Here is a 24,953-nt window from a genome sequence, read left to right on the forward strand (position 1 = left end):
ACACGTGTAACCTGAATACGAGCCAGTTTCCATTAGAAAATACTCCTTGAAGGCATCTCTCCTGTGAGGCAGATAGCCCTTGTGTGATTTACCATGTTTAAATAACCTACCTCATATCGTGTGGTACATACTAAAACATTCAGTTGACCCTTTTGTTTACTGATGCGAATTGTGTGTTTCATTTGCATGCAGATATCTTTTAATAAAGTTTTTTTCTCTTTCTTTTTAAAGATTTCATATACTCAAGCATACGAATTCCATAGTGTATGAACACCGGGGGGGGGGGAGATTGAATATTTGGCATATCATGAGTTTCAGAAAATATGTGTAGCTACTAGTGTGTTTTATCATTTGTTACCTAAAAGTAAATGCAAATCTGTTATAAAAAATTCGAATTTGACAACACAAACATGTAGAGTCTGCTAATGTGAGCACACGAACACTTACAGACTTCATGTCATCATTAACAGTGAAAAAAATAAAGATAAGCCAAAAAATTAGTTTTAGTATGTATCTGACTTATTAAAAAATTCTGTTGTCATTTGCTGTTAGTATTGAGACTATCATGAGTATATGCTTAAAACATGCTGTATGAGTTTAGTCATTTTCACCTGCAGTTTGTCATTTCAGTCAGCTGAATTCCATTTCAATAAAACATGATTTTTTCCCTAGTAATCAGTTTTTATCATCTTTTTTCTATTACTCCAAACCGTTAGTAACAGTAGTTTATGCATGGAATGTACATGAGTAGTTTATGTGTGTTAGCATTTCTCCCAAAGAGCTCAGAAGAGATGTGCCACTTCAATAAAAAAAAGGGTTGAATGCCCTAATATGTACTCTAGATTTTTCAGATTTGTCACAAAATGGATAATAATTTTTGATGAAATTGAACTAAAAAATCATATTTTTCCTTTTGCAGAAAATATACTATTGAATTACAAAACAGCTTGTTTAGGTGACAGTAGTTAAGTCATTATAAAGCAGAATACACTAGTGATTCAAAAAGTTGTCTTTTTACCTTAGTGCATTTCCTAGTCTCAGGACTGCCGCCAATACTGATGCAGTTGCAGAAGGCGGCAGAATTTAGAGGGTGCAGCGTTTGCACTGGATAGCAAAAAGTCTAGCACTGGCTGTGCCTAGTCTCCTCTCTCCAGAATAACAGATTGTGCATAGTAAAATTGTAAAAACTAAGCTAACGTTAAGAGGCATAAATTTCAAGTTTCTCATATGTCAGTGGTTTATTTGAGCAATTTTGCATTTCATTAATTATCTCAGAGACAAAATCATCAGCAGGAATGAAAGCTCTTCCTTAATAGAAATGTTTTATAAACAAATGCACAAATTATGTGAACACACACATCCCTTTATGCTTGGCATTTCTTTTGGTTGTCCCGTTGATAATGTGTGGGTATAAATTAATTTCTGTAAGATAAGGAATATGCAAGTTAAAGTTATAACTTTGATTTGTGATAGCTCTTTAAATCTCTTTTTCCATCCTTAAAATTGTAATATGCTTATAATAAATCTTTTTTCAAATGCATTATTTCAAGATTATATAATGCTAATGAGTATGCATTATTTCAAGATTACATAATGTTTCATATGTATTGTGTAATGCTAATGAGACACATCCTTGCATAATGATAAAAATGAACTTGTCTTTTATGTAATAACATAGCTAGCATCCCAGTTTTTCATCACATCTCCCAATCTCCTGTTATATTACCGAATCTGCTTGTTTTCAATTTTTAACCTTTACTAAGGGAAATGTTTTCCAACAATGAATAAATTTTATTGTATTAATGAAACTTAAATTGTGCAAGTAATTTTTCAGAATAATTTTCCTTCTTAAATTGTATTTGATTTGACTTGTACAGTAGACATGTAGAACTTTTTATTAAGTTTCAACCTGTATTTAATCAATTAATATTTATATATAATTTTGTTTTATATCAATATATGGTACATTACTATGTTTACTCACACAACAGCATTTACATTATTAATTTGATTTACATTGTATGTACAAGAACTTTGATAAGTAAAACTTTTCTTTCATACTTAAGATTTTTCTCAATATGAAAATGTAAGAAAATGGCAAAGTGAAGCCAAAGAACATCAAATTTAGAGTATCTGATTTGTATGTTCTTGGCTAATTTCACTTAATTAGTTAATTTTATGCCCTCAGTAGAAAAATTTGTTTAAAAAATTCATTATGTGTAAAATCGTTTATACTTTGTTTATAAGATTAACATAGATAGCTACCAGTTCTGTTTTACCAAATCGTTCTTTTATATTTAACAGCAAAATGATTAACTTTTATTTCATAAATGTTTTTTGAATTTCAAAGTCTTGAATTCCAGTTATTTGTGGGCATTCAAATGCAGTTTATTTTAACATGCAAGTGGGGCTAGCCACGCTTAAAATTGAAAATAGTGCACTGGTTTCAGTCATTAGATGTTTGAAGTAGGAATTTTGACATAAGTAATATTATGGCCTGTTTGTTATGCAAGTGGGGCTAGCCACACTTAAAATTGAAAATAGTGCACTGGTTTCAGTCATTAGATGTTTGAAGTAGGAATTTTGACATAAGTAATATTATGGCCTGTTTGTTTTGTTAGCTAGAAGATACTTTTTATTAGTCCTTTTTCATTTGCATGTTTTCAGAATGTAAGCAGTGTAATTTTATGACAATTTTTAGCATTTGATTGTCTAAAACATTTATCTGGATCGTAAATTAATCTGAATTTGTTTGCTGTCCATCATATTGACTTTATTTTTGTGTTTATGTTTTAATTGAATTTTGTAAAGTGTATGCAGTGGTAATTGATAAGCATTGTTAAGATTTAAAAGTATTGTTAAAGCTGGGTATATTGAAACGATAAGAATTATTAAGCATTATTGTACATAACATGTTTCTAAAACTGAACTTGATCATTGCAGGTGTTAAACCAATATCAACGCTAACTATCATTGGAATCGTTTTTGGCATAATTTTTATGATTGGCGTTGCAGTTGGTGGATATATATTGTTCAGATGGAGAGAAAAGAAAATAAGAGGTTATGGACAAAAAAGCAAAGCTTTAACTGCTGATGCGACTGACTTGGAAGAAATTACTGGATTAGATAAAGGAAAAAAGCCTGTACCTGTAACTGTTTTGTAATTTTATACTTTTTCTAAAGCTTAAAACTATTCTCTCCATCAAACAAGTACATCTAGAGACCTTGAAAAAAGTGTGCTTGAATAGAAGTTCCTTTATATGTGCAAAACTGTGTTATTGCACATTATGTATTATTATAGTTTGAATTAAATATGGATTGAAATGTTGAAAAAACATAAAGCTAAACAAAGCAAGTAAACCAAGTCTTCAAAGGAAGAATGTGCACAGTGATATTTGTTATACCCATTTACTGTTAAAGTATATGTCTGTGGTGCTTTGAGCTGAAGCATATCATTTTTAGCTAAGCTCTAAACAAATGTTTGTTTACTCTTTGTAAGCAATCAAAGTAAGTTTTCATTTGCTATTACATATATCATGATGCTACCCTGGGGTTGCATATTTATATTTCCATCTTAACACTTCTCAGAAAATGATGCATCTTTTTTTTTTTTTTTTTTTTTTTTTTTTTTTTTTTTTTTGTTGTTCTGTTTATTTAATGCTTTTTGAAGAATGAAGCTTGTATGTTAGTATATCACAGACTGTCAATTTAATTGAGCTAGCTACAATTTTGTCATGTTTTTTATTTGTAAAAATTTATGTAATTCAGCTATAATTCTATCCATATATCTGTTGTTGAATACATTTTTCTGTCTGATCTGGAATTAATGCCTTAAAATAATATGATTATGGTCAAAATCACAATGTATATTGCCAGTTCTGTAAATATTTCAAGAATGTTGAATTGTGGCTGATGTTGCAAGAAACGTAAGAGTTATTGATCCTTATTGCAGGAGATATTACAGCTTTTCTTTTTTTAAAAATATCTGATGAGTTTGTATGAGTAACGTTAAAGTGCAGCAAGACCTTAAGTAGCCCAAACTGGCTGTTCTGATCTGTATTATTCTGTGTTGTTATATGTGAACAGCATATGATAATATCTGTAAAAAGAATGCCATTATATAATAATTATTGTATGTTGAGCTGCAAAAGCCTTTATATTTGGCTATAGCTTAAAAGTAAATTATATTTTATCAAAGCATATGAGGTTGAAAACGGTAACTTATATATTAATTTACATAAGTGTTAATTCAGAATTTTGCAGATGAGCATTATTATTAAAAGAACTGGGTTTGAAATAGCTTCATAATTTTTAACTAAAGTATGTTTTCATAATAAGAATCAAAATGAATTTGTAGTGTCTTTGTCTGTTTATATAGCATTTATTTATTTTTTTTTCAGAATTTTCATACATATATGCTAGTCTTCATGTTTTATCGCTTAAAGAATTTATTTAAAGCTTTTTTTTTAATATAAATTATGTCTGTATAATTGCAGAGTAGCATTTTGCAGCAAGGCTTTTATTTTTTGAAAAGGAAAATTCCTTTAATTATTAGTTCTAATAATAATGTTTATTATGCATGACTTGAAGAAGTAATTTTATTTATTGCTTTTCTGTAGACATTTTTCAGTTCCTTTGCATTAAAAGATCACTTTTAATAATATAAGTTTAATGAAATATTTTGAAATTTTAGAACCATTTGGGGGCATTCCAGTATTTAATGAATGTTTAAAAATGATACAAGTATATCAAATGAGAGAAAAATCTTACTTTTATGGGCGTACCATGAGATAGTGTGTGTTTGATTCTAGTCCAATGCAATAAATTGAATATTGCAATCAGGATAGTTATATGAAGTTTCCTTATATAAAATTGTGTTCTCACTAGTGTATAGAGCAATAAGGCTGTTGGACTTTCATATCACCTATGTTTTCTTTGGAATAGCACTTTTAAATAAATTCAGAAACTTTTATTAAGCTTTCACAAATTGCTAAATGTTTGATGCAACATGCCTTTTAACTTCTGATTTAAAATTGGAGGCATGTGGCTGTTCTCTTTACCTAATGATGCATGATTATTAATAATTCTAATTTCAATGAAAAATTCGAAAAAAAAATTCATTGAAATTAAAATTTTTAAATTTTTCTTGGTGAAAAATTTATATACTGTGAGAGCTTACAGTCTGTGTAATAATTGCATGAAATTTTATAAAAATGCTGTAATAATCTGGGGAAAGGCAAGGTATTTATTAGGCTAATAATTTTAAATGTAGGCAGATTTCTAAAATTGAATATCTTTTAAAAATTTAAGTTGCGAGTACAATACTCTCAATACTTGAGGTCATTCATTATACATGTGTTATTTGGCATAATTTATATATATATGCAATGAATTTTAAAAAAATTGTTACGTTTACCAAAAACGATAAACATGATTGCCAGGAAACCTTACTTGTATGAAAGCAAAACAAGCATAAAATATAATAAAATAAGGTGTGTCTGTAAGCTGTATTTGTGATTTCACAGGAAGTGAAGTGTAACTGGAAATGTATATGTGTTTGTCTAATGGAAAATGCTTTTCTCCCTGTCTAAAATTTTCCTTGCGTTATAAATTATCACAAAAAATAGTAAGCATGTTTCTGTCTGAAAATGTGGAACTTTAGGAGGTATTTAACTAAAAGCTATGATCTGTTTAAAATCTAGTCATACACAATGATATAAACTGTTTCATTTCAGTTAATTTGCTTGTTGAACATAAGATTATATGCATTTAGTTTCCCCCCTCACAGCATCTGCATAGACATATTAGTGTTTTATTCATCGATCTCCATTTTCTTCTATTCAGACTTTAAAAACATGATTCTCTCTGCATCAACATGAAAACATCTTTCTGTGCTCACATCTTTATCCAGATCATAATAAAAAATTGTGTAATATATCTAAAATGCAATTTAAATACTTAATAGCAGTTATGTAAACCTATTCAATTTTTCTATTCCATCTGGCATGTCCATATTTACTTTTTGCTTCATTTTTTGAATTCATCAAAGTGGGAAAAACAGTCTTAGAATCTTGACTGCATTTTGTACATTGGTGTGAGTTTTTAACTAGTATATCCAAATATGTATCATTATCAGATGGTTAAAAATCTGAGCTAGTTTAAACATCAAATGCAGATTTTACCACGTGATGATAATTACAGAGATTAACTGGTGATAAGTGTTATTTCAAACTGTTCCAGTTTGAATTTTATCAGTAAATCTTCACATTATATGTTTTAGGATGAGAGCAGTTATTTGATTTGCTTTTCTACTACAGTGATGCATAGTGCTTGATAAGGGTATTATTTAGTTTTAATGTGAAATAGTGAATAATAAAAGGTCAGCATTTAACTAATTTAGACACATCAAGTTTATTAAAGTTATGAATGGGCAGAATGGGGATGGAGCTTGTTACATTTACTTATACCAAAGAATGAGGTTTCCTGCTGTAGAACATTCTGGAGTTTCTACAGTATATAATCTTATTCTGTCTTTTACTCCACTTTAGGTGTAAAGCAGTTTACTAAATCATAAAGTTTGATCGATACTTTCTGATTATCTGCATCTCTTATAAAAAAGATTGGTGAGGCAATGCACCATGCCATCAAAAAATATTAATGTTGCACGATGTTACCAAAGAGTATTTATATGGCAAACCAGGTATGTGCAACTGATGTGTGTTTGAGTATATACATGTATTTGCAAATTTGAAATTTAATGGTAATTTTTTTAATTAGTATTTCTTTTTATATTAAATGCATTTCTTTATGTTATAATGAATCGTAATGGGATTGTGGAGTTTGCTGGCTGATGATAAAGAATTGCATTTCTTCAAAAATGTGCTGTTTTGTTCAATAATAGAAAATGCAAAAATTTCGCATTCTAGGAAGTTGTATTTCTTAACCAACCAGACTTTATGGTAATGCAATGTGAAAAATTGCAAGGGAAGTGTTAGAAGGCAGATAAAAAAACTGCTTTGAAGAGAGCTGTATCTTGTTTACAACTACTACTTAGTTTAATTATTGTTGAATACCCATGAGTGAAACTCTGGAGGTCTGAGATTATTCCCAAATGCAATGATTGATTATTGTCATTACCTCCAGAAGTATGTATGTCTGCTTTCGGGAAAAAAAAAAAAAAAAAAAGGTTATAGGTAAATTGGCAGCATTGTATGCATCATTGAAGTTGTAAGGATATTCAAACAAACAAAAGTCTTCGAAGTCACCAGTGAGTTTGCCAATTCTCCCCAAAGCTTCTGATGCATCCACGTGCAAATAATCAGAAATTACCACTGATGTTTGACCATTTCAAATGCTTGTATTGAATGAATTATAATTTTCATGTCTTTTGTATGACTAATTGGAGTGTACTTTTTATTAGTCAAAAAAGAATAGTTCGTTGCTGTTCTCTAAAAAACTTATAAATCCTTTTGAACATGGCATTATTATTTTAATGAGCAATTGCTAACAGTTATTGAAAATGTTAAGAAATGCATGACAAAACAGATTTAAACATGAAAACCAAACTGAAACTAACTTTAAAAAATTGTTGCCAACTTGCATATGTATATCTGGATAATTACTTCAGTCTGCTGATAAAAATCCTAAAAGTCTAAATAATTTTACTAGACATTTTGTATTTTTATTACCGAATGGTAAATTTTAGGATACAGGGGTGTATCTAAGTTTTTCTGTTTTTCAAACTTTTACAGTTATGTATATATTAGATGTAGTGTTACCTACAATTGAATAATATTAATAAGGGATTTTTAGCCAGAGAAATTTGGAGTTTTCTGAAGCTTGTTTTGTATGTATGTAATAGTAATATATTTTTTTGCTTTTATTTGATGGAAATTTTAATGCAACCTCTGAAATACATTGTACATATAATGAAGGGACCATTTAATGATAGAAATCAGCCTTATGAAGCTGTAGTATCATGGATATTTTAGATATATGTGGGGGGAGGGCCTAGTCATGTGTGTGGTGTGAAGATTAAGTTTCAACACATAATTAATTTTGCTCATTAAATCTGCTTTTACTTTTCACTTTGTACCAAGAATCAAATAATGATTCACAGCTCATGTCTTCATTTGCTGGTGTATATTATTAAAACTTCTAAGAAACTGGAAGTATTTGTAATTGTGAATCTCATATCTCAAGCTGTTGATGATAGGAATGGTGCTTATTCAATGGATTTTTTAATATGTGAGATACCTTTTTTAATATGTGAGATGCATTTTTTGATTATTTTCATATAATATGTATGCAAAGCATACTAAAGGATGTTTATGAAATGGAAGATAATGTAAATATGTTATTTATGTTAAATCATACATCGATTTTATTATATTTTATCTGCATTTGAATTTATTACCTATGTCTTGTTAAAACTTATTTCAAAATATTTCATTATATGCTTTTTTGTTTAAATCTTTCAAACATTCATATTAATGAATATAAGAAAATAAAAAGTATTGTATATTGCCTATACATAGACCTCACATAATAATCTTAAAGTTATGAATTCATGAAAAATAGTAATAAAAATCTATTTTCTGAAAAATCCGGTTATTTCTGAAGAAAACTTTATTTCATTAAAGAATACCTAAAGAAGATTACTTATTCTGTAATATTGTACTATGTATTGAGACTGAATCTTTAGGCTTTTAAAAAAAAAAATTTTTTTTTTTTTTTTTTTTTTTTTTTTTTTTTTTTTTGTATACAAAATATGAAAAAGAATAAATGTAAAATAAATCAAAAAGTTGGATATTAACAAACCATTCTTTTAATTGTTTAAATGTGTGAGTTAATTTTCTTTTTAATTGTAGAACATAGAAACTGTAAAGGTATTTTTCCCCACATGTGTTTCTGATGTAATGGTCAACACTTCCAGCTAGCACTGGAAAGTCTCATATTTTAATTCTCAGTGAGAGTGTCATTGATTTTCAAGATTCATGCTCACAAAAAAGTGTTAACCCTACTGTATGAGCATATGTATTTGAAAATATTTTTAACATTCTGATGAAAATGTAAAAAGCAGCATATTTAATGTGTGATTTTTTTTTTTCTTTCTTTTTTTGGAGCTTGTGCATCATACAATTTTCAGTTCTTTGTTTAAGTGCAGTAATTCTTCTTCCCCTTTTAGAGCAAATTTTAGTACTTTCTAGTTCAGTTTTGTCATGGGCAGTTTTTCAAAGCTAGTATAGTTGAATCTATAGAACAAAATATTTTACTTTCAGCTCTGATTAAAATGAAATAAAGATTTTTTTCATCTGTTTTAAAGGTAAAGCTTTGTGCATTTGAGGGTTGTACAGCCTGACAGTAAATATTTCCTGTTGTCATGGGTTCAGCCATCATGTATAGAATATTTCCCCCCGTTCATTACATTTAAATAGTTTTTCCTCTCACATTTTGCTCTATGTTTTAGGTATTATTCAAATGTAGTAAAAATCAGTCAAAATTGTGTAGTTTTCTTCCAGTAATAGATGACTTATTAACAAAAATTAATCAAGCATAATAGGAGTTGTGTTCATTAGAAAAGTTTTGAATGAAGTTTTCTTTAATTATGATGAATGTGACTGATATTCAGGTTATGAAATCGATTTTGTACAGTTAAAATTGTTTTGATCTTGTAATTAAAAGATGTATTTTTCTTCCATTGTTTAAATTTGATTTATAAGTGTAGTTTATAAGACGGAAGCATTTGCATTCTTTTTCTCCTTCTCTCTCTCTCTCTTTTTTTTTTTTTTTCTTTAAGATTAAAAGTGAAAAGATGCATTTTATCATAGAATGAGAGAATTTTGACATGTATATCCTCCTCTCTTTTTATGCTGGTTAATAAAGTAATACTTATGCATTTCTAAAATAGTAACCCTTTGAAAAAAAAATTTGTATGTCAAATTTTTAGTAAATAGTTTTGTACAAATGTAAATATTCTTATAAGCAACATTACTTGTGTCATTTGAAGTGTTGCAAATGTATGAATACTTCTTTGAAACGTAATGCAGAATGTAGATGGACTTGGGGAAAATATGCACGAGAATGTTTTGTTAAACTTGTTAATGATAATTTAGAGGAGAAATGTGTGTAAAATGCTATGCTATTATTATGAATCCTTCAGCAAATGAAAACACTTTCGTTCTGTTGTCTGTATTACTGAAATATTTGCATTTGAGACATCTCTCAGTATGGCGTTGTAGAAAGCAATAAAGTCCCTTTAGTGTAAGAGGTGTATTTAGTGTATTTTCCTCTGTGGCTCCATACTATTAGGATAGATAATAATTACTGTATATTTTTCATAGTTTTACTTTTAGAGTTTATGTAACCATATTGTTTTGCTTCTTATTGTTGGTAGTTTCTTTTTTGTCTGGAAAAGATATGGCATGCATATGCATGTACATGCACATTGAAAATTTGAATGGTAATCATTTGCCAAAATATGTTAAATATGTAGTGCTTTTTTAATGGTAGTTTCTGATGTAAAATTTCAACTTTGCTGATGATTGAAATCACTTGGCAGCTGATTTACTATTTTTTACACGTAGTCTGTTTGAAATTAGGCTTCGATGCTAGGATGTGGTGCAAGTTACACTATCTAAGAATGTTTCAATTTCATGTTGACAATTATTATTTGCAGTTTAATTTGCTGGTCACTAAAGGTTTGCGAAAGTATTTTACTATGACTGAAATTCTAGTCATAGTTAGTGCTTTTAATAACCTTTAGTGCCAGATGTGGACCATTTTTATAGTGAGTGCAAGTCCTAATACCTGAAGGTTGAGATCTTTCATAATCAGACTACCTTTATTTTCTTCATACATTTTTCATTTCGAAATCTGTGCAACAGATATGTGTTCTTGAAATATAAGTTAATCTTTGCATGTATCTTGGAGCATTCAATTCTGGTACAGTTTCTTTTGTGGTTGTCTACAACACTTATAATTTATTACTTTGAGACATCATGTTTGCTTATTTTAGCTTAAAGGCAGTGCAAAATTTCTTCTCTAGATTCTTCCAAGCTATTCATGTGAGAACTTCTAAACATTCAGATCTTAGTGTTTTTCAGTTAAACGTATGAACAGTTATGTTCCTGGCAAATGGCATCATGATGCATATGCATGCATCTGTTTTACCTAATGTAAACCTAATTAATCATCATTAAAATTCTGTATGTGTATTATTTAGAAGTGAAATAATTTTTTGTTGTTTAGATGTAGCTGAAAGCTTTTTTGGTGGAAATAAAGCATAATGAAGTAATATTTTAGATGTGCTAGGTAACAGATAACTGTTAGGGAAATAATTTTTACTATGGCAGCATGCAGAATTTGTTATAATGGCCAAAACTGTCTGATCTTGAATGTGATGAAGTTCTTTCAACTTTAATGTATTTGAAAAACGTTTCAAGCATTCACCAAGCTGAAACTGTATTGTGAAATGCTGTACATTAATTACACTTTTTGGATGTACAGATTAAAATTAAGACGGAAGCATTTGCATTTAATATATATCCTTTGAAATGTAATAGGAAGCATTTAAATTTTAATGAATGATTTTCAGTTCTAAAATATGTCTTTTAAATTTTGATTGTATGATAGCTTTAGATTATTTCTTTGGTTCATATTTCATGTAGTAGTTTTAATGGCTATTTTATGTACCTTTTCTTATATATATTTGTATGAAGTTGTTTTTTCTTTGTAGCTTTTTGCTTTTCTAAAGAAGGTCTAATCATCTGTAGAAGTTTAAGGGAATCAGGAAAGCCTTATCTGTGCCATGTTAAATCTTTATTTATCTTTTTCTCAGAATCGGCAAGGATTAGGAATATAGAAATTTTATGATGGAAACTAGGATAATACGTTTTGTCTATTTTAACCATAAGTTAAAATATTAATGTGGTTAATTTTTTAATGAAGGGTCACTTTCTTGCTTATATTTTTTCATCATGTTTTATTTTCCCAAGTATCTGTTTAGTGGGTTATAAAATCTGTGCATTTCAATGTTCAACTTTATGAAACATATGCAACAGATTCCCAGTCATCCAACATAAACAAGACTGAATGGTGGTCAGATAAAATGGAACTATCAAAGATGGGTTATTGAAACAGACCTATTGGAAAAACAGCATTATGATGAATCGCACAATAAAGCACAGATGCAATTACTAAGCATCGAAGTCAGTTTGTAATTTCATCTTTTATTGCAATGTCCCCCAAAAAATGATTTCATTAAAAAATAAGATTAAAATTATTTTGCAAGAAAATAAAGATTGCTTTATCACAATATAAACCAATTATACAACAGAAAAGAAATACATTGTTATGGATATTGAGCAAGCAACTGGCTGCTTATAAATTGCAACTGGCTTAACAATAAAGCTAATTAATATTATGTTTAAGGTGGTAATTCAGCTAATATTAGCACCTTTAAGAAGAGTTTCTCAATTAGAAGAACCATGAAAAAACACACAGTATAATAGTAGGAATAATAATGATAACATTTAGCACAAATTACATTTTCATGGCATGTTGAATAACTGAAAGTTTTGTTATTGGGGTTTTATGTGAATCATAAATTTTTTAAAATAAATGTTTACAAAGTTATTAAATTATTTTATTACATGTTCAGTGTTATAAAACAACGTAATTGCAATTATTCAGTGTAAATAGGACTGAGTGGTGATCAGATAATTCAAAACAATTAGTGATGGATTATTAAAGCAGACCCATGGGACAAAAAACACCATTATGATGAAGCCAATTACATTTGTCAAATGATGAAAAAAGGAATTTTTACTTTTTTATGTTTTGAGAATGACAAGTTTAAAAATTATATCGGATTATAAAAAATGAAGCATAATAATTTGATGACATACTTGTTTACGAAAAGGATTGTTTATTTTGTTTCCATCATGTATGCCTTCCATTTCTTATGGTGGATTTCATTCTGATTGGCAGTTTTATATGTTGACTGTTTCCCCAGACTGCTTCTTCAATTTTACAAGCCATATTAATTCATCTCTGTTTAAATTCATCACATTGTCAAAGGAGACTATAAATTGTTGTGATTATCGGTAAGTTGCAGTTTGTTTAAATGTTTCTTCAGACTGCATCATACCAATCTGACTTTCTTGACAAGAGATTTGGATAGTTTAGGTCATTAATGCTTTTTTAAAGTATTCTTATATTGTGGCATTGTACTGCTGTACTTAACCTGATTTAATATGACAATAAAGAAATAATAAATTATTCACAAATTTTGAAAAGTTAACAGTATGCAGTATTTATGACTAATGAGTAATAGTAAATCAAAATAGAGAAAAATAAGATGTATCACATTTGAACTATCCCTGTTTCATTAAAGTGTATTTAATAAAAGGAAAACTCAGTAGAATATAATTAAGAACTATCAAACTAAAATGTGATAGAAGGGGTTAAAGATTGGAAATCTCTTAAAATATTCAAGTCTATTTGTGAAGGGATTCTGGGAAATTCCTAGAATTTCTCAGTTTCCACTTCTTCAGTCAATTAGCATGATACAGCATTTGGAAAAAGATTTTGTAATATTTAGTACAGTTAAACAATCTTTTCTAAAAGATTTTTGATTGTTTTCGCTTTTCCTGGTCTCCATGAGTAATATTTCAGATTTCACTTAATTGACTTATTAATGAAATTAAATTTGAAATAAATGTTTTGAAGTCATCTTCTGTTTGATGAAGTTATGAACAATTTGTATCCAGTTATATAGATGTATTTTTGTTTTTCAATTATAAGTACAAATGCGGTAAATCTGTGTTTGGACAAATTAATTTTCCTTTTGTTGAAGATTTTTCATTTTTTCTGAAAGTGAATTTTTGCAAATGTAAAATCATTGAAACATATAAAAGAATGATATACAACTTAATTAAAATTCAGAACGTGAAATATATATTGAGAAAGTAGTTTACTGAAGAACATTAAGGTATTGTATTACATTTAAGATAACTTAGTGCTTCCATATGATGTTTCAGTTCAAGGTCTTTCAATACAATTGCATTGAATTTTATCTTACTTCTATACTGCTTAGGACATTTTTCTGTTGAGAGTTTGTTACTGAAAAAATTATCTTCTTGACCGGCATTGTCTGTGATAGCCTATCATGAAGAACTGTAGTTATATCTTGTTTTCATTACCCTATTTTGTGTGTTAGATAGGTTTACACAACAAACATGCAAAGAAGTAAAATGTGTATTTTATATGAAAAAATAAAAAATTGTTTCTAGATGTGAGTATAAACAATTGTTTTCAGGCAAATGTTATTAAAATCTTTATATCATTTTTACTCATTTAACTGTTTCTGCATTTATAAACTTATTTAATGAGTTTATGAATAAAAAATGTGTATAAATTATCCTTTACAAAGGAAAAGTGTGTCTTTGATTCAAGAATGCAGGAATTAAAATATGTAAGGTACAAATGGGGGCTTATTAGCAAGATTTTTTATTCATTCTAGTAATGAGCATAGTGGTGAAACTGATGAAAAGAAGTGATATAATAAGAAAATAGTATAAATTACCTTAATAGAATTTAATAAATTTGTATTACACACACAAAGTTTCCAAGAACAAGACAACACATTTTGATTTCTTCTACTAAACATTTTAAGCATGGAATGAGACATCAAGATGAATATACAGGGTGATTCTAAATTGTTTTTACATATGAGAGAGGTGATAGTACTCGTACAGACGAGCAACAATTACCCATAGAACATAGGGTCGCATTCCACTCTGAGAGGTAGAAAAGAGGAATATTAGAATTCCAACCTGAACTTGCAACAGTTTTGGGAGAGCGAATGAACGAGACCAAAAGTTGCACAATCAGTTTAATGAAAACTCACAATAAGTGCACAAAATGGATAAAACCGAAAACTTTGCGTTCAAGTGTTAATTCGAGCTCAGACTTTGATGGCAAACTCTCAAATGCACATCTTTGGTTGGTAAGGTCTCAACCTCGCAAACGATTGTAACAAGTGAATTATCTAATCAGGGGCTGAATATTAGCAACTAACTCCAACTTCTGCTGTATACCAAGATTAGCATGAAAAGTTCATGCTATGTTCCAGCTGTCAGAACTTTGTGTCCCATAGAAGGGCACTTCAAGTAGAATGTGCGCAGCACAGTAAGTCCAGGAGGAAGGAAAAAAACTGCTACCTTGATACTTGATATTAAGGTAACAGTTTTTCTCCCTAATAGATAATTCTCCCCCCCCCCTAATAATTTAGATAGTTAACTTGTTACAATTGTTTGAGAGGTTGAGACCTTGCCAACTAAAGATTTGCATTTGAGCGTTTGCCATTGAAAGTCTGAGTTCAAATTAACCCTTGAATGCCAAGTTTTCGGTTTTATCCATTTTGTGCACTCTCTGTGAGTTTTTCACTAAACTAATTGTGCAACTATTGGTCTCGTTTATTCACTCTCCCAGCACGATTGTATGTTCAGGTTGGAATTCTAATATTCCTCTTTTCTGCCTCTCATAGCGGAATGCGACCCTATTGTCTATGGTAATTATTGCTCATCTGGATGAGTACTATCACCCCTCTTAATTTGTAAACAATTTAGAATCACCCTATATATATACTGAAGATAACATTGAGAATTCTGTATAATTTGAATAAAAGTAAGACACTTTACAGAATTAATTGGTTGTATACTTGCATCAGTTAGGTAATGGAATATAATTTTATAAAAAGAGAGAAATCCTCATTGACTGTTGTATCTAAAATATGAAATGAAATATTGTGTATGCTGAGGAAAATGGAATTCATTTATATTTCGTTATGTATTATAATTTCCCATCTTACGGATATGCTCGCATACATGTGTTATTTGTGTGAGCATATTATCACCTAAATTTATACAGTCAAAAGTCGTTAATCCGGACTCGTCGGGACTTCGGCAATTCCGGATTATAGATCATCAGTTTAAATCTGGTAAGATGACATGCAGAAATTACAAAATTAAAAATATGAAACCGTAATTTATGAAATAAAGAACAATTATGATCTAAAGGGTATCAAAATTTACAAAAAGAAAAAGCTTAATATTTATTTGTTTACTTTATTAAACATTTCTTTCAATGTAAGTTGCTTCGTTTCATGTGATAATACTTTCTCTTTAATTCTTATTAAACAGACATAATTTCTTGTTTAGTTAGGAAGTTCCGCTGTTCAAGTCCTATAATTGCTGTGTTGAGAATACCGACTAATTTGTCAATCGAAATGTTTTCGTTTTCAATAACCTCTGTGTCACTTTCTTCACTATCGGAAGCGAATTATAATGACGAGGAACTTGATTTAAATCATATCAAAGACGGAGTACATCGAGATGAAATACTACACTTAGCAAGGAATTATAAGCCAAATAAAATAAAAACATCTGCCCTGAAGATAAGGATAGTGCTGACAGATCAACTTCCAATCCGCGGCGTGAAATTGATAAACAGATTTCGAATTTCAAAACATACTTTCGCTTTGTAGATACAAATTACATATTAGTAAATATATATCGGAAATTCTATTTGACATAATCGAAAGTTCAAGCTTACTTTTATGAAATTGCTCTAAGAGTCTGCAAAAAATAATAAGCCGGATCCAATTCGAAGATTAAGGAACAACGCAATCTGCAACATTAACTGAATTAGATAATTTTAGCTTAGCTTATACCTCCGTTACACATTAAACGCGCATGCGCACAAACATATTCGCAGCCGTAAAGGTCTTACTCGCTCTCGTAAACGCCTGTGCGCATGCGTGAACGCGACGCATGCGCAGAAAGGTTGTAGCTTTGAGGTCCGAATTAACGACTTTTGACTGTATCTTTCCTAGAAACGAAAATTAAGACCTTAAAAAACGTGTATGTAAGTGCTAACATGACACATATATGTATTTTTTTCTCTTTAATGCGTGTAAAATATCTTTGTATTCAGAATAAGTTTTCAACTTTTTAAGAAAAGTCTTCCAATGCTAAATGCTTAATTAATTTAAAACCTGAATTGAATATGGCTGATTCTGCACATTCAGAAAGAATCATACCAATTAGCTTCTCAATTTTTATTAGTAAATTAAGGATTAAATGTCACTGAAGATAAATTGCTGGCAAAATTTGACAGCATTTTGGAAATTTTGCAAGTTCAAAAATAATACAACATGTTATTGATTTTGCATGCTCTAAACTACCAATGTACAATGAATCAACTGCTAATTTTTTATCATTACATATTTCTAGATAAGCAGAAATCTTTTCCCCAAAATATTATTTTCCTTCTGATGATGTTACATCTTTACTCAAAATGTTTTTTCAAGTCTGACATTCATCTGAAGCTATGAAATTGTATTAATATAAATCTTAAGTGGTTTGCTTTGCTTATTTGTTTTTTATGTATTTTTATTTAAAAGACAATTGCCGTCGCAAGTAAATTAACGTTTGGTACTTACTCACATTGTCAGTCTTGTACTTTGATTCATTTTGATAAATGTAGGTAATATAAAGTGTATTAACTATTTTGATAATTTTTCTAGTGTTTCTCATTGGTGCTTTAAATTCAACCATTGCAGAATGTTTAATATCACATGCAAAGTGTATCATTTACATCATGTTAACATGATTACAGTGCAGGAAATCTTTTTACAATAAAAAGTTCAAGAACTTTTAAACTTAAAGAAAATTGTTCTACCAACATTCTGGCTGTGTTTTTATAATCAGCTTTTGTAATTGCCTGTTAAATTAATCTGCATTGACAGTTACTACTTGTCTCTAGTATCTCAGAAACTTATTTTTAATCATTATGTCTTTCTAAACTGTGTTATAGTAGAATCATTGATATTTTCCTTTTCCATACCAAAAAAAAAAAAAGAAAATTAAACATTTGAAGTTTAAATGCCTTTTCTTGTCAGTCTCATTACATCAAAACACTGTTTTTAAATTGCAAAGGTGATGTTAAATCTTTATAAGGTGATAATTTGATTAAAGTAAATTTTCTCAGATGTAAGTGTCTGTCTTTATAATTAAACAATCAATCAATTGTACCTTGATTTGTAAAATATTACAATTTTCCCCCTTTTAGTTTAAGAAGATAAAGTATACTATAAAAATGTTATACTTTTATGAGTAATATAATAGTCTTACATCTTTAAATGACTATTCATAATTCTTTTTATTTCTGTTTAATGCCAAAAGTGGTTATTTTTTTCACTTTGAATACTAGATTCTGCATGTAGGTTCATTTTTAGAATAAAACTGAAGCTAAGTTAAAACAGCTAATATAAGAGAAAAATCTAAGTGTTTCATTGAAAAGTATGCTAAACGGAAAAAATTAATTCTGAGAGATGGTCAACATTAGTTAGTAATGAATAATGAATATTTTATTTTTGTGATATAAAATTGTAGATGAATTTTGTAAAGAGAACTAATAAATCTTTCGTTTCTGAAATAGTTTTCTGCTTTTAGTTCATTAATTATTTTATGAGTTATAAATGAAAGATTATTTTATTGAAACTTTTTTCCCTTCTTTGTTTTTAGTATAAATGTTATCAATCAAATTATTCAACTGAAAATATTTTTTCAGCAATGAATAATTGAATTACTCTTTTACTTCCAACAATTCTGTCATTATTTACAACCTTACATTAAAATATATTATTTTTAACTTTACATAAAAATTTATGTACGTTATTTGTGGTAAAAAAAAAAAAAAAAAAAAAAAAAAAAAATGTATGTATTTGATCTTAGAGTAGCATGGATGGTGTACTCAACTTTCTCTTCATTTTCACTAGTGCATTATTATTATATAGTCTGTTTTTTCCTGTCAGCTTTGAGCTACCCAGCTTTTGAATTTTAAGTCTTGCATCTGACTTTATTAAGAGCAACATATGCTTGAAATTCTGCAATTAATTTTGTCCTTAGATAAATTACTATATCTGGCGTACATGTGGTCTAGGAAGTAATGTGTACCAGTTTGGTAGCCGGCTAAAAAAAATTTTAAATTCTAGTAACTCGCCTAGTCATTATTATATTATTCTTGTTTTAAAGGAAGGTGAAAAAATTGTTTCTGTGAAAAAACTGTGAAAATTTCAAAGTTTTATAACTGATACTTTTTTGGATGTTAGAATTTTAGAATTCTATAAAAGAAAATTATATTTTCCTCCAAAAACTAACAAAATCAGCTTTTAAAATGAGATTCTGAGAAAAGCTTACTGAAGTTAATAAAATTGCACAAAGATGTCATTGCAAATAATTTTAAATGGTAATCAATCATTAAACTGTACCCTTTTTGAGATTAATAAAATGAAGTGAATAGTAAATGCAAAATTTATGTATAAAAAAGGGTGGGAATAGTATTTATAAAATGGCAGAAAACTTCTATATTATGCTTAATGCTTTTGCGAATACCAAAGGACCTGAGGTATCGTTTTTGATATTAATAGAATGAAATGAATCATAGATTCAAAATGTATGTATAAGAAGGGGGGAGAATAGCATTTATAAAATGGCAGAAGACTTCTATACTAAGCTGAATTCCTTTACAAATAATTTTTTCTATCGAGGAGAGGGAGTTAAAATCAATATTAGAGGAGTATAGCAAGAAAAATAATGTGATTAATGACATAACTTCGAAACTGTTACCAATCGAAATAGTATGTAACGAAGGAAGAGCTGACGTTTTCCCTACTGCTTACTGCAGCATATTTTTTTTTAATGTCGAAAATCACCCAGTCTTTTTATAATCTGTGAAATTTTTAAAATTTATTAACTGATACATTTATAGATGTTGAAATTTTAAAATATTGGACTGCAAATAATCGAAAAATTCGAGGGATTTTTCGAAAATTCTTCAAGGAAACCGGAACTTACATTAAAAATTTCATATAAGAGACATTTTTCGCTCTATCCGATGGTGCAAGTAGTAAAATTCTGAGATTTTTAGTTTGTTTGTTGAAGGTATGGGCACAAAACCCTTTCAACATTAAATTTAGAAAAGAGACTAAATCGAATTTTGAAAAAATTGGGTCACAACATTTCACCGACTTTAATAAATAGTGCGTGTTCAAATTTTGATTCTGATTGCTTATCAGGAAATAACTTAAAATCAATGACAAATTTTTGATTTATCACAAACATCATGAGTGAACTAAATGAAAGGTAAGGAGTCCGATTTTTGGTGTTAAAATATAGTGCAACAAACCAGGTCTTTTATTTATAAATGTTAGAAGTTTTAAATTGCCTATGAAATACGAATAGAGGGAGTCAAGTAACTGATCATTTTCTAATGCTATTTCTAAAAATTTTCATTTACATTTAATAATAGTATTTATTACTTCAAAACAATGAATAAAAATTATTGCGGTGTTTCTTATTTAAATCGCAGTACTAAAACATCCTTTTGGTCAGAGATATCTTTCAGTTTGAAGCAAGAAAAATCTTTTTTTTTTTTTTTTTTTTTTTTTTTTTTACAGAAACAAATTTTTAGTGGAATGTAAATTAGAAGGATGTACACATGGAGAAATGCGAAGCAATAAAATGTGAAGTCTGAGTATTAAAATGTAGCGTGATCGATCTTATTTGAACATGGTTAAAAATTCTATAGTTATTTTTTAATATTTTAATTTTTTTCAGATTATTTCATAAGATGGAAAAATTTACATATCATGCTAATAACTTTCTACATTTGATTTGCTAAAGCTGTTTTATGCCATCTGATTGTCTTATTTTGGAAGGAAGCTGCTCTTTAAAAGCATTGCTTATTTGAGTTCCCGAGTGCATATTAAGGTTATTTTAAAGTAAATCTCACATACTTATAATTAACTAAAATGGTATTCAAATTCTTTTACAAAAGATATGATAGAACAGGCAGTTAAATTATTACTTGACTTGTTTTTAAGATATTGTGTAAGCTTTATATTTAGCTAAGCTATATAATTAGAATGCCAAAAAAGTGTCATCTTTCGAATGTAATATGATTAAAATAATAGTTATTTTTGTATTGGCGTATTTATAAAGCGTGATAAATTTTGTTTTGCTTTTTTCTTTGTACGAGCGAAATGCTGATTTAATTTCTAATAATGTAGTGTGTCATTTCATATTAATCACATGAAATACTGAGGACTTTACAACTTTTCAAAAATACCGAGACAGTTGCCTAAATTTTAATAGTTAGGCTACATAATGCTTGGATTACGTCGAGTTCTTTATTCAGTTAGACCGTAGTTGTTTAGTGTTATTCTGATTAATAAATTTTATTTAAGTGATGTGTTGATTTGATTTTTACTGAGCAAAAGGATTTTGCACTTATTGATAGTTTTTCAGTATATGCATTATTTCATACAATAATTTAAATATTAAGCCATAATGTAAGCAAAACTCCTCCTTTCAGTGTTTAATTAACTTCAGAGAATCGGCTACCTTTTTCAAAAACTTATTTCTCAAAATTATTTTAATCATTTATATTTTGTATTTATCAGCTATATTTGATTACATATGTATGCTATGGATGCAGTTAAATTCTTTTATGCAGATACTTTCTGTACTTTCTATCTGTGTTATTTTATACTGGTAGTTATGTGATTATCAGACGTGTGTTTTAAATTGTGTGCAATTTTTTCTTTCTGATGAAAACTAATAAATATTAGAAAATGGTTCTTTTGAGCAATATTGAATTCAAATGTATACGTTCAAACTCTTTATGTAAAATTTATTGAACAAACTGAATGTAACTATTCATTAACAGTACGGCTGTATTTCTTGAAATAATAATATAACAAAAATGAATTTTCTTAGGTTTTACATTTCAGAAAGTAAGTTTCAACATTTTATATCAATGTGTATTGTGCCAAATATGCAGAAATGCAAGCATTGTGTGATGAACCATTTTGTATTATGTAATATGCAGTTTGTTGATACTTTTGAAAGTGTTCTAAAAGATATTATATACTGTAAAATTTCGAAGTAATGAATCTCTTTGTAACAAAAGTTTAAAATATTTTGATCAACTTTATAACATTCATTGATGCTGACTGACGATACTGGATTCTTAGGATAAGAAAAAAAAAAAAATTCAAGATGTATTGCTGTGTAAGAAATTGTTTCATCTGATAGTAATTCTATCATTAATGTGGTAATAAGCGTACTTTTCTGACTAAAGGTTTGTTACATTTGTGAAACCCAGTACACTTTCAACAAAGATTTGTGTTAAGTCTTGTAATTATACTGTGTAGCTTAAGGCAGTGGTCTCAAACATGCCGCCGCGGGCGCGCGCGATTACATTTCAATTGTGTATTTGTTATTAATAAGATCTTCATAGTAATAGACATATGGACTGAGCGTATATACGCGACTTCTGTTGAAAGGAAAAAGATAGAATGAATAGGTTGGGACTTTGTAACTGTATGGCATGCAGTGTATACATTGTATATTTATATGCCAAACCGCATTACTAAGGTAAGATGGGAGAACGTCCTACACCGATAGAATCGGTAAATTTAGTTCACCAGCCCTTTCCCTCTATTGATTTGCACTTCTAAAAAATACTTCCCTCGAGTCATTTACAAGTTGGTTAGTTGGATGCACAGCTGCTCAGTTGTTATTATGTATATGCAGGCAAACTAATCTGCATCTTATAAAACTAGTTTATTTGTGCTTATTTAGATCTACATTGTAACAACACTTACTATTTAGAACTATGCATAACGTTTGAGTGTTGCTTTCGTTCAAAAATTTGCCGTGTTGAATATAAAGTTATAATAGTAATTTTATTAAGAAATTAACTTCAAGCCGTTTAAAAAATGGCGAAAGAAAAGGGGACGAGAAAGGTTGTGTTTTTCAAAATAAACTGGTATTTATGTATTTTTGTGGTGTTGCGCGCAGTAAAAGGTATGCTTTATTTGTAATAAGGAATATCAGTTAGAAGAAAAGAAGGTAAATAGGAAAAGAATACAATTCACATCGTCCCCGATGTAGTAAGGAACCCGACTGACTGATGAGCATGCGTGATGAAGATGATTTCCAGTAATTTTTCTACGAGGCTCTACAAACTTTATCAGAATATAAAAGATTTTAACTTCAGTAAGAAATGAAGAAATTTATAATTATTTACTTACAAACTATTTATTCTTAAGCTTTGTCCCACTTGGAATGTTCTCTCTGAGAGCTTGGAAAGCTTTCACAATTTGTTTAAGTTATTTAGTCGTTATTTCAAAAAAATATTCGAATTACCGTATTTACGCACATACTTCTCCGCCTCCCGTATTTTTCCCCGTAATTTTTTTAGCATATGATTTAGAAACTTCTGATTTATGGTAGCAATGTAAAATGTAGGCACAAATTGTGTAAGTAAAAAAGATAGTATTGAAATCAATAAGCCCTTTGAAATACATAATACTATTACGTTTTTAATGTGCTATGTTTATCATTTAAGGCGTCTAAGTTATACTCCACGTATTTTCCCCGTCTCGGTTTTTCAAGCAGTAAAATTACTGGGAAAAGAGGAGAAAATACGCGAGTAAATAGGGTATTTGAAATCAAGTCTAACTTGAAAATTTAATATTTATTTGTTAAGTTTCATTTACAAGGAGTAACAAACATAACTTTTCTACAGGTACCAACAGATTTTAGATGGAAAATATATATAAATTTAAATTTTTTCCATTTCGTTATTATTGTTACTAAGGTTTTGATAAATATTTAGTGAGTAAATAAAGTTTTAAATTTAATTAAAAGATATCATTTTGTTAAAGCAAAATCCGGCCCGTCAGCTCCTCGTTTATTTGGCCCGCTTGCAGTTTAAGTTTGAGACCACTGGCATAAGGCACCAGTTTCAGGCAAGTCATATAGATTATAAAAGTTGGAAATATTAGAAAATGTAACTTGTGAAATAAATTTTACTGAATTGATTCTTATGGATTTAATTCATTTTCTCTTTTCCGGGAATTAAACAATATATGCTGATGTTATATCATATGTAGGGTAGTTCTTTTAAGAAAATGGCAAAATTCGCATAACAGTGGCAGGATAAATTATGAAATTTTCGTGCCTGGTATCTATACAGTTGATGTTCGTTATTTAGACCTCTTGCTACGTACTAAAGAAAAAAAGCATTAAAACGAAATGGATTCAATATACTCTTGTGTGTTGGAGACTTGCAACACACTGATCGTTGTAATGGGACGGCCGCTATAACAAGGATTGACTACGAATAATTTCGCTGTTATTGAGCGATGTTGCATTACTGCGACCTGGAAGGGGGGGGAGTTCTCCAGCTACACAGCAATAACTAATGTATAATCGAGTTACGATTATTATATTATTCACATTCTAATCAGTTATACTGCAAAAAAAAAAAAAAAAAGCATCATTATTTCAGGTAAGGATTTCCGTTAAAGTGAACGGCGACTGGATGCATATATGATGTTTAATAATAAATAATTAAATCTATATATATTGCACGCAAACACGTATTTTTCTTTCATTAATTAGTACGTGTTTAAATCTGGGTCGGGGAAGTTATTTTGCATTGAAACTGTTTGTCGAAGAAAGTTGCTTTGTGATTTTGTTTATTTAATTATGGCAGAGCACTCAAAGGCTATCTGTCTGAGGGAGAGATGACTGTTGAGGAAGCTGTCTCGTATACACATTACACATGCGGAAAACCACGGAAACACCCATACAGCCAGCCCCGTTCTCTGAGATTCGAACTCCGGACCAAACTACCAATGTTTAGCTACTTTAACGCTCGGCCGTTGGTGGGTTAAGTTGCTTTGTGTAACTGTGAGAAAGGGGTTTTTGTCTAGTAAGTTTGCTGAATGAAGTTTTGGATATAGGATTATTGGTACTTCCTTGTTATTAAATCTCCGGTTATTTGAAAGGCGCCAAGATGTAATTAAGAAAAAT

The 24,953-nt window shown here is 29.2% G+C and overlaps 1 protein-coding gene across 4 annotated transcripts in view; it reads left to right on the plus strand.

The window, feature by feature from the left end:
* The window catches only part of LOC118185173 (protein lev-9-like), a 144,134-nt gene extending 120,176 nt beyond the window's left edge, over window positions 1-23,958 (plus strand). For all 4 annotated transcript variants that reach the window (XM_085807295.1, XM_085807294.1, XM_085807297.1 and 1 more), the window contains one exon: window positions 2,944-23,958. In XM_085807295.1, coding sequence (XP_085663421.1) covers window positions 2,944-3,164 — 221 coding nt within the window. In that variant the 3' untranslated portion in view covers window positions 3,165-23,958. The remainder of the gene's footprint in view (window positions 1-2,943) is intronic.
* Window positions 23,959-24,953: the final 995 nt, after the last annotated feature.

This window comes from Stegodyphus dumicola, chromosome X1, assembly GCF_044657685.1.
Source record: "Stegodyphus dumicola isolate Sdum_Otavi_A_Nest chromosome X1, ASM4465768v1".
Taxonomy (NCBI): domain Eukaryota; kingdom Metazoa; phylum Arthropoda; class Arachnida; order Araneae; family Eresidae; genus Stegodyphus; species Stegodyphus dumicola.